At 36.1% G+C, this 13317-nt stretch overlaps 1 protein-coding gene across 1 annotated transcript in view; it reads right to left on the reverse strand.

The window, feature by feature from the left end:
- LOC121383749 (PR domain zinc finger protein 12-like) overlaps positions 1–6228 on the reverse strand; it is a 12763-nt gene extending 6535 nt beyond the window's left edge. Inside the window, exons 1-2 of the mRNA XM_041513846.1 lie at positions 6138–6228; positions 2099–2280 (exon numbers count right to left, since the gene is read on the reverse strand). Of these exons, the coding sequence (XP_041369780.1) occupies positions 2099–2280; positions 6138–6228 (273 nt within the window). The remainder of the gene's footprint in view (positions 1–2098; positions 2281–6137) is intronic.
- Between the last annotated feature and the right edge of the window lie 7089 nt (positions 6229–13317).

Below are 13317 nucleotides of genomic sequence, written 5' to 3' on the forward strand. Positions count from 1 at the left end.
TTGTTTTAATTAACGACGCCACTAGAGCACATTGATTTTTTATTTTATCATCGGCTATTGGACGTCAAACATATGGTCATTCTGACACTGTTTTTAGAGGAAACCCGCTGTCGCCACATAGGCTACTCTTTTACGACAGGCAGCAAGGGATCTTTTATTTGCGCTTCCCACCAGCTTGTAGACCCCTTCCCCCAAAAATTAGTTTGTGCGGATGAAAGTTTGATGGCCACCACGACTTGAATACGTTTCCTATTCCTGTTCTGCATATTATATAATACCACATAATATATTTTTATTGTAGGTTTCATTGTAGAAATAAATGCTCTGTAATAAGCTGAAGGATGGAAGTAATGTTTTCTTTAATGACCCACTCAACACATTTATATAAAGGTTATATGGCGTCGGACATGTGGTTAAAGACCACACATATAATGAGAGAGGAAACCCGCTGCCGTCACTCCATTGGCTATTTTTCCCAAATAGCAGTAAAATATATTTTATATGCAGCATCCTACAGACACGATAATACATACCACGGCCATTGTGATACCAGTTGTAAAATAGCTAAATGGGCGCACCAACGGCAAACTCCTTACTGTTACTGTAATATATATATATAATTCAGGGGAGGGGTAGGGCGGGCAACATATCAAGGAATGTTGTTTTAATATACGTAGAAATTAGAAATGCTGCAGCAGTACCAATATATGTGTAATAGACATATCTCTAAAATAGTACAATATAAGCTGTTAGTTGAACTTTTTTTTAAAGTGGCACTCATTTGTTTGATTAACAGCATAAATGCATTCACAAATGGTGACCTTTATTTGACCTTGAAAATTTTGATCAAAATGGCCCTTCTCAGATCATATGAGAATGTATCACTGAGATGTTCAGCTTCACGACAAACACCATGAAGTTTAGTCCCCCTAGATGGTACCAATAACCCAAATTTGGGGGGTCTGGCCCACGGACTGCATGTAATACGCTAGTGGTGTCGTTAAACAAAACCCGACCGGCCTCGGTGGCGTCGTGGCAGGCCATCGGTCTACAGGCTGGTAGGTACTGGGTTCGGATCCCAGTCGAGGCATGGGGTTTTTAATCCAGATACCGACTCCAAACCCTGAGTGAGTGCTCCGCAAGGCTCAATGGGTAGGTGTAAACCACTTGCACCGACCAGTGATCCATAACTGGTTCAACAAAGGACATGGTTTGTGCTATCCTGCCTGTGGGAAGCGCAAATAAAAGATCCTTTGCTCCCTGTCGTAAAAGAGTAGCCTAAGTGGCGACAGCCCAGTACCTACCAGCCTGTAGACCGATGGCTAACCACGACGCCACCGAGGCCGGTCATCATTGGGTGGAGGTCAGGGCTACGCAAAATGTAATTGTGCTATTAGTGGCAAACGATGCTCATCAAACCGATACAAGTGCTACAAGGCAGGTGTAAAGGGCAATAGCAGATGCCACTCCAGTCTGACCTGTCTAAATAAATAAATGTGTAGAAGTGCTATTTTGTAAATGTTTTAATGATGTATGTGATGTATGTTTTAATGCATTTATCTCAAATCTGTAGCAAAAATATTCAAACTGTTTTAATGATTTGCATCTATGTATGTGTTAATGTATTTATCTCAAATCTGTAGCAAAAATATTCATGTATGTATATATATATACACACACGGTACACATCTGCCAATTTCACAAAACATCGTACATTATTTACGTGCGCGACAAAACAGTTACACCTGTCATTTGGCACTATAAGGACAAAAGAAAAGAAAATATGTATACTTCTAACTATATTTTTCGTACTCTTAGTGCAGTAAAACGAATTGTGGTTTGGTCGTAGCTTACGATGTTATGTGAAATTGAGCTTAGACGTTCTCTACCAACTGTTATGTACACAGTAGATGTATGTAGATCCAAGGACAAATCATACCTCTACCAATACATATGAATTATTATTCAGCTGCATTTTATCATTGTTTTTCGCTTTATTTTCAAAGATTTTGGTGGTCGAAACACCTCCCTGCTCAAGCAATATTTCTTTTTTAATTTCAGTATATGTGACTTTGGTTAAAATATACATGTTCCTTACCTCCCATGCGTTAGCGTTGTGATTTATGTGATCTATCTGATCGACGTTCAGTTTGCGTCCAGTGAACGGCCCCATCACGGTTCCTCGTTTTATCCACGTGGTGGAGAACACCCCTAGGCTCCCCCCAGGAAGCTGTGACTGGAACAGCCGAACCTGTTTAGGTGTTGGGACGAAACAGCCATCTGAAATTAGTTTGAAAATAAAGGAGTAGATAGCATGATATTACAAACATTAAAAACCGAGAAGGTATATCAATACAAACAAAGAAACACACACACGCGCGCGCGCCACCATGCCATACCACACAAGGCGAGTGCATGATTTTAGCGGGTGGTGGCGAGGGGTGTCTAGACTGTGCGAGCGAGGTTTATTGTAGGGTCGAGTCATGCTCTCGCAGAAAAAAATATTTTTTAAAAGAAAACTTGCTTGAGTAGAGGTGTTTCGACAGCCGGACTCTCACCCCCCCCCCCCCCCCTCACCACACACACACACACGCGCGCGCACCTTGCATACGAGCCTGCACACACATACACACACGCGCACGCACGCAAACACAGACATAATTCGTTATTATTATTATTATTATTATTAGTATGTTTTAGCATGGAAACGTACATGTTTTTAAAAAGTCACGGTCTCCTTTAAACAATACAACATATGCTATAGAGATTTTGCAACAAAACAAAATCCGTCTTCCGTCTGGGTGTATTTTGTTACACACATGCAGCAACTAAGTGTACCCGCATAGCTGCATTACGTCCCCTGAGCCGCGATACGTTGCCACGTCGTGCTCAGATACCAGCGCCAGGGGGCGACACAAGCAAACCACCCGCATCGTTTTTTTTAACATTTAATAATCTCCTTAATACAGTAGTTTGTAATTATCTGGTATATGAGAAAGGGAAAAGCTTTCTAGAAAGAGCGTGTATTTCCTCATGAATGCATTAACAATCATGACGCGGCCATTCTTTGAAATATTACTAGAAGGTTCTTTTTTTTCTTCCGGAAAATGGTGGTGCGTTTTGTGCTCGGGTAATGTCTCGTGCGTGTCACTATTAAACACGATCGAGTGTTACCCGCATTTGAACGGAAGCAATGATTTCCAGTTTGTTGAAGGTTGCACGCGGCTAATATTCATCGACACTTCTAATTAAAGAGCGACACAGACTGATACAACAGACACTTTAAGAACACTAATAAATCTGAAGTGTTTTTGAATATTAATGGGAGATATAATCATCTAGCACTGTGCCACCAGCATTAGGACAACCTGTACATTTTTAACTCAGAAATTAGAAAACGAATTCTATTTCTTGTAAAACACATCCAGAATGTAATAGCAAGGCTAAAATAAAACTTGCGTTTACGGCTATTAAATTATTAAAACATATTTTTTTAACTATTACATTAGATCCTAAAGATCCAGATAAAATGTTATGTACCCTTTTAACTTACATGATGATAAAATATCGCGAGAAAACAAATATATCAAAGAAAATTAGGGTCGACCCTTTTTTTTTAGGTAGCGTAGGGTTCATAGAAACATACTTTTTTCTTTTGTTTAGGCCTAAGTATTTTTTTTTTTTTTTTTTTTTTTGTATTTTAAAGAGGAGGACAAGTCAAATCTGAAGTTTATGCGTTGGAAAGATGCATACCCGGACCACGAACACTAGAGCACATTGATTTATTAATCATCGCCTATCGGATGTCAAACATTTGATAATTCAGAAATATAGTCTTACATTTTTCCATTAGTAGGGATCTGTTATATGCACCATCCCACTGACAGGATAGCACATACCACGGCCTTTAATATACAAGTCGCCGTGCATTGGCTGGAACAAGAAATTTCCCAATGGGTTCACTGACGGGGATCGATCCCAGACCGACCGCGCATCACGCGAGCGCTTTACCACCGGACTACGTTCCGCCTGTTAACACAAGGGGCCCACTTACGTTACGGCATTAGATCCTAAAGCCACCGCATTTCAGGCAAGCCCTATACAACTGGGCTACGTCCAGCCCCTACTGAAGGTAAGGGAATGAATATTTATTCAGACACCTCATCACATGTACAGTTTGTTTGTTTAACGACACCGCTAGAACACATTGATTAATTAATCATCGGTTATTGGATGTCAAACATTTGGTAATTCTGACATTGGATGTCAAACATTTGGTAATTCTGACATTGGATGTCAAACATTTGGTAATTCGGAGGAAACCCGCTACGGTTTTCCTAATGCAGCAAGATATCTTTTATATGCATTTTCCCACAGACAGGAAAGCACATACCAAGGCGTTTGACAAGTTGTGGTGCACTGGTTTGAACGAGAAAAAAAACAATCAGTTGAATGGTTCCACCGAGGTGGTTCGATCCTGCGACGCAAGCACCTCGGGTCAGCACTCACCCGACTGACCTAAAATCCGGCCGCACATGAATAGCAGGCTAGCATGTGTCAAATATTGTAATTGTGACCGTTGGTGTAGATGATCAGAGATTAAACCCAATACGGCTACATATAGGGTCTTAATTATTATTCTTTTATATTATCAGCCAGTGTTCCACAACTGGTATAACAAAGGCCGTGGTATGTACTTTCCTGTCTGTCGGATGGTGCATATAAAAGATCCCTTGCTGCTAATCGAAAAGAGTAGCCCATGAAGTGGCGACAGCGGGTTTCCTCTCTCAATATATATTTGGTCTGACGCCATATAACCGTAAATAAAATGTGTTGAGTGAGTCGTTAAATAAAGCATTTCCTTCCTTCCTTTATATTATCAGCTTGATACTTTTTTTTCACGGAGAAGTGTCAGCTTGATAGGAAAGAAAAATAACCCAATAGATCCACCAAAATGACTCAATTTACGACTATATAATATATTGGGATATTTCTCGTTCCATCCAGTGAATCACGACCGGTATATCAAGTGCCGCGGTATATGCTATCCTGTCTGTGGAATGGTGCATAGAAAAGATACATGCATCTTGCTACTATTGAAAAATTGTATCGGGTTTCCTCTCTAAGACTGTCAAACTTACAAAATATTTGACATCCAATAGCCGATGATTAATAAACCAATATGCTCTAGTGGTGTCATTAAACAAATGAAAATTTAACTTTGACTTTTATAAAATTTATCATAAAGAACATGTTCCCAACAACGTTATTTTTACAGTGAACTTTACAATAATAATTATTTTCTGTTTGACATAGCTTTGTCTAAAAATATTTATTGCAACATTGAAAACTATTTTCAAGTTAAAAATCTGATCAATGAGCTATTTCCTTCTTTCTTATTAATTTCTCTTCTTTATAATCTTTTCTCACTTTAAATTACTTATAAAATCACCCTCTATATCACAAAACTCTGTTTTTGTATATCCATATTCAATATCACTCTGGTAATACCACATAATTAGGTTCATATTATTAACATTGTAAATACCACATAATTAGGTTCATATTATTAACATTGTAAATACCACATAAGTAGGTTCATATTATTAACATTGTAAATACAACATAATTAGGTTCATATTATTAACATTGTAAATACAACATAAATAGGTTCGTATTATTAACATTTTATATACAATCACAAGATATGTGTGTGTATACCAAAACTGCTGTCTTGACACTTCCATGTTTATATATATATATATATATATATATATATATATATATATATATATATATATATATAAATTAAGGTATTTGAGTCAGTGTGATATATTATGCATATAATGTAACAAAAACAAAAATACATCACAGCATATTATATTATCATCAATACTTTTGGTAAGTAGAAATCCATTCGCTTATATTAATATTCGATTTTAGGATTGTTAAGATGTGTTACCATCGAATCTGTGCATTCAAGAATGTGTATTGAATTTGTACTGATCTTTTATTTGACTAGGGTTTTTTTTTAAATAAATTCAATTTATATGTTTTTAATATATCATGTAATGGAAAACATAAAACCATTAACTAATACTAGTAATTATAATTTAACTTCAAAAGGTTTAACTAACCTTGCTGAATATCGGTTGCAAATGGCGCAAAAGAACTCGAATGCACATGCCCATATAAGCTAAACTTCAGCGCTTCTTCAATAAACTCCATCTTACAAACTATTCACTGCCTTCTGACTATGTTCATAACAAGTCTCAGCCCCATTACACGACATGGAATATTGAAAACATTTACCGAAAGAAATGGCCAATGAAAACACGCTTAATTAATTTTGGCGACCAATTACATGCATTTTTTTTCTTCTGATTTATGGCATCTTGAAATGCAGCTATCTAATTTACGGTACGCCAACAATGGACCACCAGAACTCCGAAATGAGCCCGATCCATTTCAATGAAAAAGAATGTGCTGTTTTGGCTCTTATAGCCCGTATCACACCATTCAATTTATTTGACGCTGCAAGGGAAAAGTGAAAGGGTTGAATGCAGCGACACCTCCCAGTTTCCTCCCCGCATCATGAATGCACGCAAGCGTCTAACCATTTATATACAATTTGGGTTCTGTATTGTTAATTTCGTTATGGATTATTTTATATATATAAATAACTCCACAGGTAAACAACATATATATAACTTCGATTTATTTACCAGTATCTAGTTGTCTCTCTGGCTGTCTGTCTCTCAATTTATTTACCAGCATCTAGTTGTCTCTCTGGCTGTCTGTCTCTCAATTTATTTACCAGTATCTAGTTGTCTCTCTGGCTGTCTGTCTCTCAATTTATTTACCAGTATCTAGTTGTCTCTCTGGCTGTCTGTCTCTCAATTTATTTACCAGCATCTAGTTGTCTCTCTGGCTGTCTGTCTCTCAATTTATTTACCAGTATCTAGTTGTCTCTCTGGCTGTCTGTCTCTCAATTTATTTACCAGTATCTAGTTGTCTCTCTGGCTGTCTGTCTCTCAATTTATGGACCTGAGATATTGAACTGGACTTAGTCCCTCAGATAAAACTAAAATCAATTTTAAAAATCTTTAAAAGTTTTCAAATAATAAAACCCCCTGATTAAACATTATCCAAAAAGGCAGAACTAGAAGGGGATTCTGGTGGATGTTTTTCCCATCTGGAGGTTGCAATTTAGGTGCGCTAATAAGATTAAATATATGGTTAACTATGTATTAAATAGTTGGATTTTATTTCAACAAAAATTAACATTTCAAAAATGAAGAAGAAATTCTAAGTTTGAACATTTGGAATAATAGTAATATACTAATAGACAGAAAACCTATATTATATAAGAATTTCATTGAAAAGGGCGTTATATTTTTATATGATTTACTAAATAGCCAAGGGCAGTTTATGGATTATAACACTTTTAATGCAAAATATAATATACGATCAAATTTTTTAGAATATGCGTCTTTAATATGTGCAATCAAATTATTTATACGAAACAAAACAAATTTAAATAAACAAACATACGAAGTGCCTAAACATCCAGTATTTCCTTCGAAAATAAAGCTTCTTGCGAAAAACAAATCGGGAAGTAGAGAAATATATAAAGTACTGAATAATGCTACTGTAGTTCCTACATCATAATTGAAATATTCTCGTGAAGGATGCTGTTTTCCTACTTCAAAATGGGCAAAGTATTATAGTCTTCCATTTATGATTTTGAAAGACCCAACTCTACTATGGTTTCAGTACCAAATTTTACATAGGATTATACCAACAAATTCGTTTTTATATAAAATAAAGTATATTGCTTCCAGTACTTGTAACTTTTGTAATCAGCAACCAGAAACATAAAGTCAGTGAACTTTGGAAAACTATAGAACAATGGTTACAGCAAAAAGACGAATATATTCAGCTTGATAAAAGTATGGTTCTATTCGGCAGCATACATACAAATCATAAATTTGTGAATTGGCTTATTGTCAATGTAAAGCATTATATATATAGAACAAAACTTCAAAAGAATATACTTCATATAACTGGAATTAAAAATGTAATTACAGATAAATTACAAATAGAGAAATACATACTCTATAAAAACTGTTCACATAAAGAGTTTGATGAAAACTGGGCACCTTGGCAAAGATGTCTAGAAAATTAAACTTAGTCTTAATAGTTAAAAATAACTCCAATATAAGACACATACTGTTGGTGGTGGGGTTTTTTGTGGGGGGTTTTTGTAACCTAAAAGCCAATAACGTTTGTTTTCTATATTTGGAAATATGGATTTTTCTTTTCTTCTTTTCTCTCTGTCTATCTGTTTAATTTCTTTTTTATAATATATTTAGTCTGTCATTAATTTTGTGCTCCAAATTTGACTGTTTCAATTAACTAGTAATTTTATTGAATGCACTTTATATTTATGTATCTATTGTAAGATAATGATTTCAGGGCCCCAACCCTGACATTATCAATATATAAATATCTGGGACAATAAATATATTTAAAAAAAAAAGAAAAAAAAAAAAAGATCAAATATATGCGATCCATTTACCAAAAAACAACAAGAACAACAACAACATCATCATCATAATCATTATCATATCAATGTTATCATCATCATTATCATCATCAGCAGCAGCATCACATTGATCAACATCAATATAACAAATTCTAAAATTAAGTTGAAAACAGTGTAAAGAGCTGTGCAAAGGTATAAATATGACAGGTAAGTGTATGAAAAACAAAATGTATATTAACATTTTGAGTAACATTCAACATTTCAGACATCATGTTTTATTTGAATGTAAAGACAACTTATTTTAGATTCTTTACATATTTTGTACCTGCTAATTTGCATTTAGTACTAATAGTAGAATCGCCTATATATATATGTGATATTTGAACATGCAACCGTTCCATTGTCAAAGCGCAACTTCCATCACGCAATATACTCAAATGAGCTAAACGAAATCACCAAACTTAGAAAAGGAACATCGGACGTTTATCAGGGTTCGAACTTAACGGTCGCCCGATCGCCCCTGGCGACTGAAAACGACGACGGGCGACTGAAAACCCACAGTAAGGTTGCCCGCCTGGCGACAGATTTTTTAATTTTATTTTTAAATTAATAATTAATAAATAAATAAAAGTACCGCTATGTAGCCTACTTTGCACCATGAAAAAGTGTAGGTCTGCTTTTACATATAAACATATGCCCAATATAAGAGTAGGTGTAAGGTAAGTTAACTGGCATGTAAAATTGGGCACAAATTCATGTCGACAAGATTCAGCCCTGGTTATGTGTACACGTCATAGATCGTATCCACTGAACATTATATTTTAGGGGTTTTTTAAATTATTATTATTTCATTGAAATGGGGTGGGGGGGGGGGGTAGGGGGGGAAGGGGTTGTGTCGGTTATACCAGTGCTCAACGTTTGGTGAACGCAAGCATCTTTGTTTGTTGGAAATACCACAAATGTATTGACAGTGACAGTGGGGAGTCACAGTGGCATGTCTGTTATTTATTTAAAGAGTGGGTTGGTTGAGTGCAGGAAAATACTAAAAATAAATGTTTTCTCTTATAATCTGTTGCAATAATATATTGTTGGTTTTTTTAGAAAATATTATTCGGGCAAGTGAAAATAGATCTGGGCAAGTGAAAGTGCTGTCACCACTTGCCCGGATGGCAACTCAAAAAAAAAGTTAAGCGCAGACACTGCTAAATGCTAGTACAATACAAAACTAATTTCCAAGCTTCACGCATCTGGAGAGGCCGATATTTAACACATGCCTTGTAGGCCTACTTTTTAAAGTCTATGGGCCGAGTTTACAACAGTACTTTTTTTTATTCTTCCCTCTCCATCCAAAAAGCGTAAACATCAAACATTTTATTTTGTAAGGAATATTTTATCTCTTTTTTGTTTGTTTTAAAAGCGGATGCTAAAGTTTATTTGATTTAATGACACCACTAGAGCACATTGGTTCATTACTCATTGACTACTGTGTGTAATTTTGTTGTTGTTATAATTCTGACACAGTCTTCAGGGGAAACCCGCTACATTTTCCCAATCGTATCAAATGCACTTTCCCACAGACAAGGCAGCACATACCAATGCCTTTGGTATACTAGTCGTGACTGGGACGGGAACAACCTAACAGACCCTTGAAAAGATTCGATCCTTCGTCCCAAGCACCTTAGGCGAGCGTTTTAATATTGACTGGCACGTAGCGGTGTTCGAACGAAAGTCATACTTATGTTCTAATACGGATATCAAATCATGCGCCAGACTAGGTAGGCCTAACTAATCATCAAACTTTGTGTTTCTTCTTTTCAAGAGGCGGGACGTAGCCCAGTGGTAAAGCGCTTGCTTGATGCGCGGTTGGTTTAGGATCGATCCCCGTCGGTGGCCCCATTGGGATATGTCTCGTTCCAGTCAGTGCACCACGACTGGTGTAACAAAGGCCGTGGTATGTACTATCCTGTCTGTGGGATGGTGCATATAAAATATTTCTTGCTGCTAATCGAAAAGAGTAGCCCCTGAAGTGGCGACAGCGAGTTTCCTCAATATATATATATATATATATATATATATATATATATATATATATATATATATATATATATATATGTGGTCATTAACCATATGTCTGATGCCATATAACTGTAAATAAAATGTGCTGAGTGCGTTGTTAAATACAATATTTCCTTCCTTTTTTTTCAATATTAGTTGTTCTTACGCTTGCATGGGAAAGCACTCTTGTCAATATTATTCTCTAGTCATAAATAACTTGGAAAATGTTATATCTGTATTAAATATCTGTATTATTAAATAATATATTGATCTGTGTGATTGTATGTGTTTGTGTATGTGTTTGTGAATGTATTGTAATTAATGTATTTACCGTCAACCATCTTGTCACGTGTATATAACAAAATGTTTATGTATATATTCCTCCTATGCCGTTATGTAACGGCCCGAGTGTAAATAAAGTCTTGTCTTGTCTTGTTGAACATTTTGCAATTTAGTTTGGGTCATACCACAAAATCATTTAGATTGGAGATATTTCCAACTAATAAATCTTTTTTACGACTAAAATTGCAAACTAAATACAAATTAATGTTTAGAATATTAATGTCTGTATGTATTCAATATGTTTCTAGTTGTCCTAATGTTTGTAAGTAGCCCAAACTGGATTTGGTTATCCCTATAATTTCGTACGTACGAAACAAATAAATAAATAAAAATTAAAAAAATAAGGAAATAAACTCGATTGTTGATGTTTCACCTAGGATGATCAGAAACATGTTCATATACAGTCACTGGTATTTTATGTACACGAAAAAGTGAAAGTATTTAATACGTATTTTTAGTCACTAAGTAACACGTCTCTGTTAGTTCAAGGGGCGAGACGTAGCCCAGTGGTACAGCGTTTGCTCGATGCGCGGTTGGTCGGTGTGGGATCGATCCCCGTCGGTGGGCCCATTGGGCTATTTCTCGTTCCAGCCAGTGCACCACGACTGGTATATCAAAGGCCGTGGTATGTACTACCCTGTTTGTGGGATGGTGCATATAAAAGATCCTTTGCTGCTAATCGGAAAGAGTAGCCCATGAAGTGGCGACAGCGGGTTTCCTCTCTCAATATCTGTGTGGTCTTAAAGGGACATTCCTGAGTTTGTTGCACTGTAAGATGTTTCCGACTAATAAAATATTTCTACGATTAAACTTGCATATTAAATATATTCTTGTTTAGAATATCAGTTTCTGTATATTCAGTGTGTTTCTGGTCGTCTTAATATTTGTAAGAAGCCCAAACTGGATTTTGTCTTCAAATAATTTCGTACGTACGAAAAAATCTTTTTTAGGAAATAAAATTAAATTTAACGTAGTAAAAATATTAGAACGATCAAAAACACGTTTAATATACATCCACTAATATTTTATTGAGAAAAAAATATTTGATATGCAATTACAATCGTTAAAAAGGCTCAGTTAGTCAATAACATATTAAAAGTTGCAGCAAACTCAGGAATGTCCCTTTAACCATATGTCTGACGCCATATAACCGTAAATAAAATGTGCTGAGTTTGTCGTTGAATAAAACATGTCTTTCTTTCTTTATGTTAGTTCATGACATCTTAAAAATAGTAACACACTCTAAAGATAAATATCGTAGGCCTATCGGACGTAATACTTCACTCCACTGCATAGCCAACACTTTAATCGATTTAAATTAATTTACCGTGTGCCAAGGTTCGATGGCTGATAAAACAAATGTACATATTCATATTTCAGAAAAAAAGGTTAAAGATATTTTTAACGACACCACTAGAGCACATTGATTTATTGATCATCGGCTATTGGATGTCAAACATTTAGTAATTTTGACACATAGTCTTACAGAGGAAACCCGCTACATTTTTCCATTAGTAGCTAGGGATATTTTGTATGCACCATTCCAGACAGGATAGCACATAGCACGGCCTTTGATAGATCAGTCGTGGTGCCGTGGCTGGTACGAGAAATAGCCCAATGGGCGCACTGACAGGGATCGATCCCAAACCCTCCGCGCTACAACTGGGATACCTTCCGACCCTCGCATTTTAGAACGACTGAGAGACTACAAAACAGCGATTGTATAAAAGTAGCCTACTAAATAGAAGAGACACTCCAGTGTTCGCATAATTATACATGTTATGCATGCAAGCTTAAATGAATTTGTGTACCGGTATATTCAAGGAAGATACCTGTGTTTGCATATAGTGTGGGTTGCCTCCCCCACACCCCTAAAAAATCCCAGTGTACAAACATTAGAACAACAAGAAACAGCTTGCTTGTTTGCTTGCCCCCCTCCCCCTCCCCCTCCCCCTCCCCACACTTTTTGGTACCTTCCTACGCCCGTGCAGTTGTAAGTTTAATCGTAAAAAAAGCTCAGGGCAGTCCATCACAGGGCTAGCTCTGGGTGATCAGAACATTTCGCCAAATCATCTTACAAATGCAAAATCTATAGCTATTTTCCAACAAATTATTAATGATTACACAATTTTTTTTTCAAGTTAAAATAAAATTCGCCAGCTGTTTTTCGCAACTGGCGAATTTGGCGAGTGGCAGAGCTAGACCTGCATCATAATGTGTTGTTTAATTTAAAAAAAAAAAATTAAACAAATTACTGACAAATGAACTTCTAGAGGGCTCCATAGAATTCAATGACCCTCCCCCACCCCTATGCTATTATTTGTCAAATAATTTGATTATAACAGGAGCCACAAACAAGTAGCAGGTTTCTT

Source organism: Gigantopelta aegis, chromosome 10 (assembly GCF_016097555.1).
Source record: "Gigantopelta aegis isolate Gae_Host chromosome 10, Gae_host_genome, whole genome shotgun sequence".
NCBI lineage: Eukaryota > Metazoa > Mollusca > Gastropoda > Neomphalida > Peltospiridae > Gigantopelta > Gigantopelta aegis.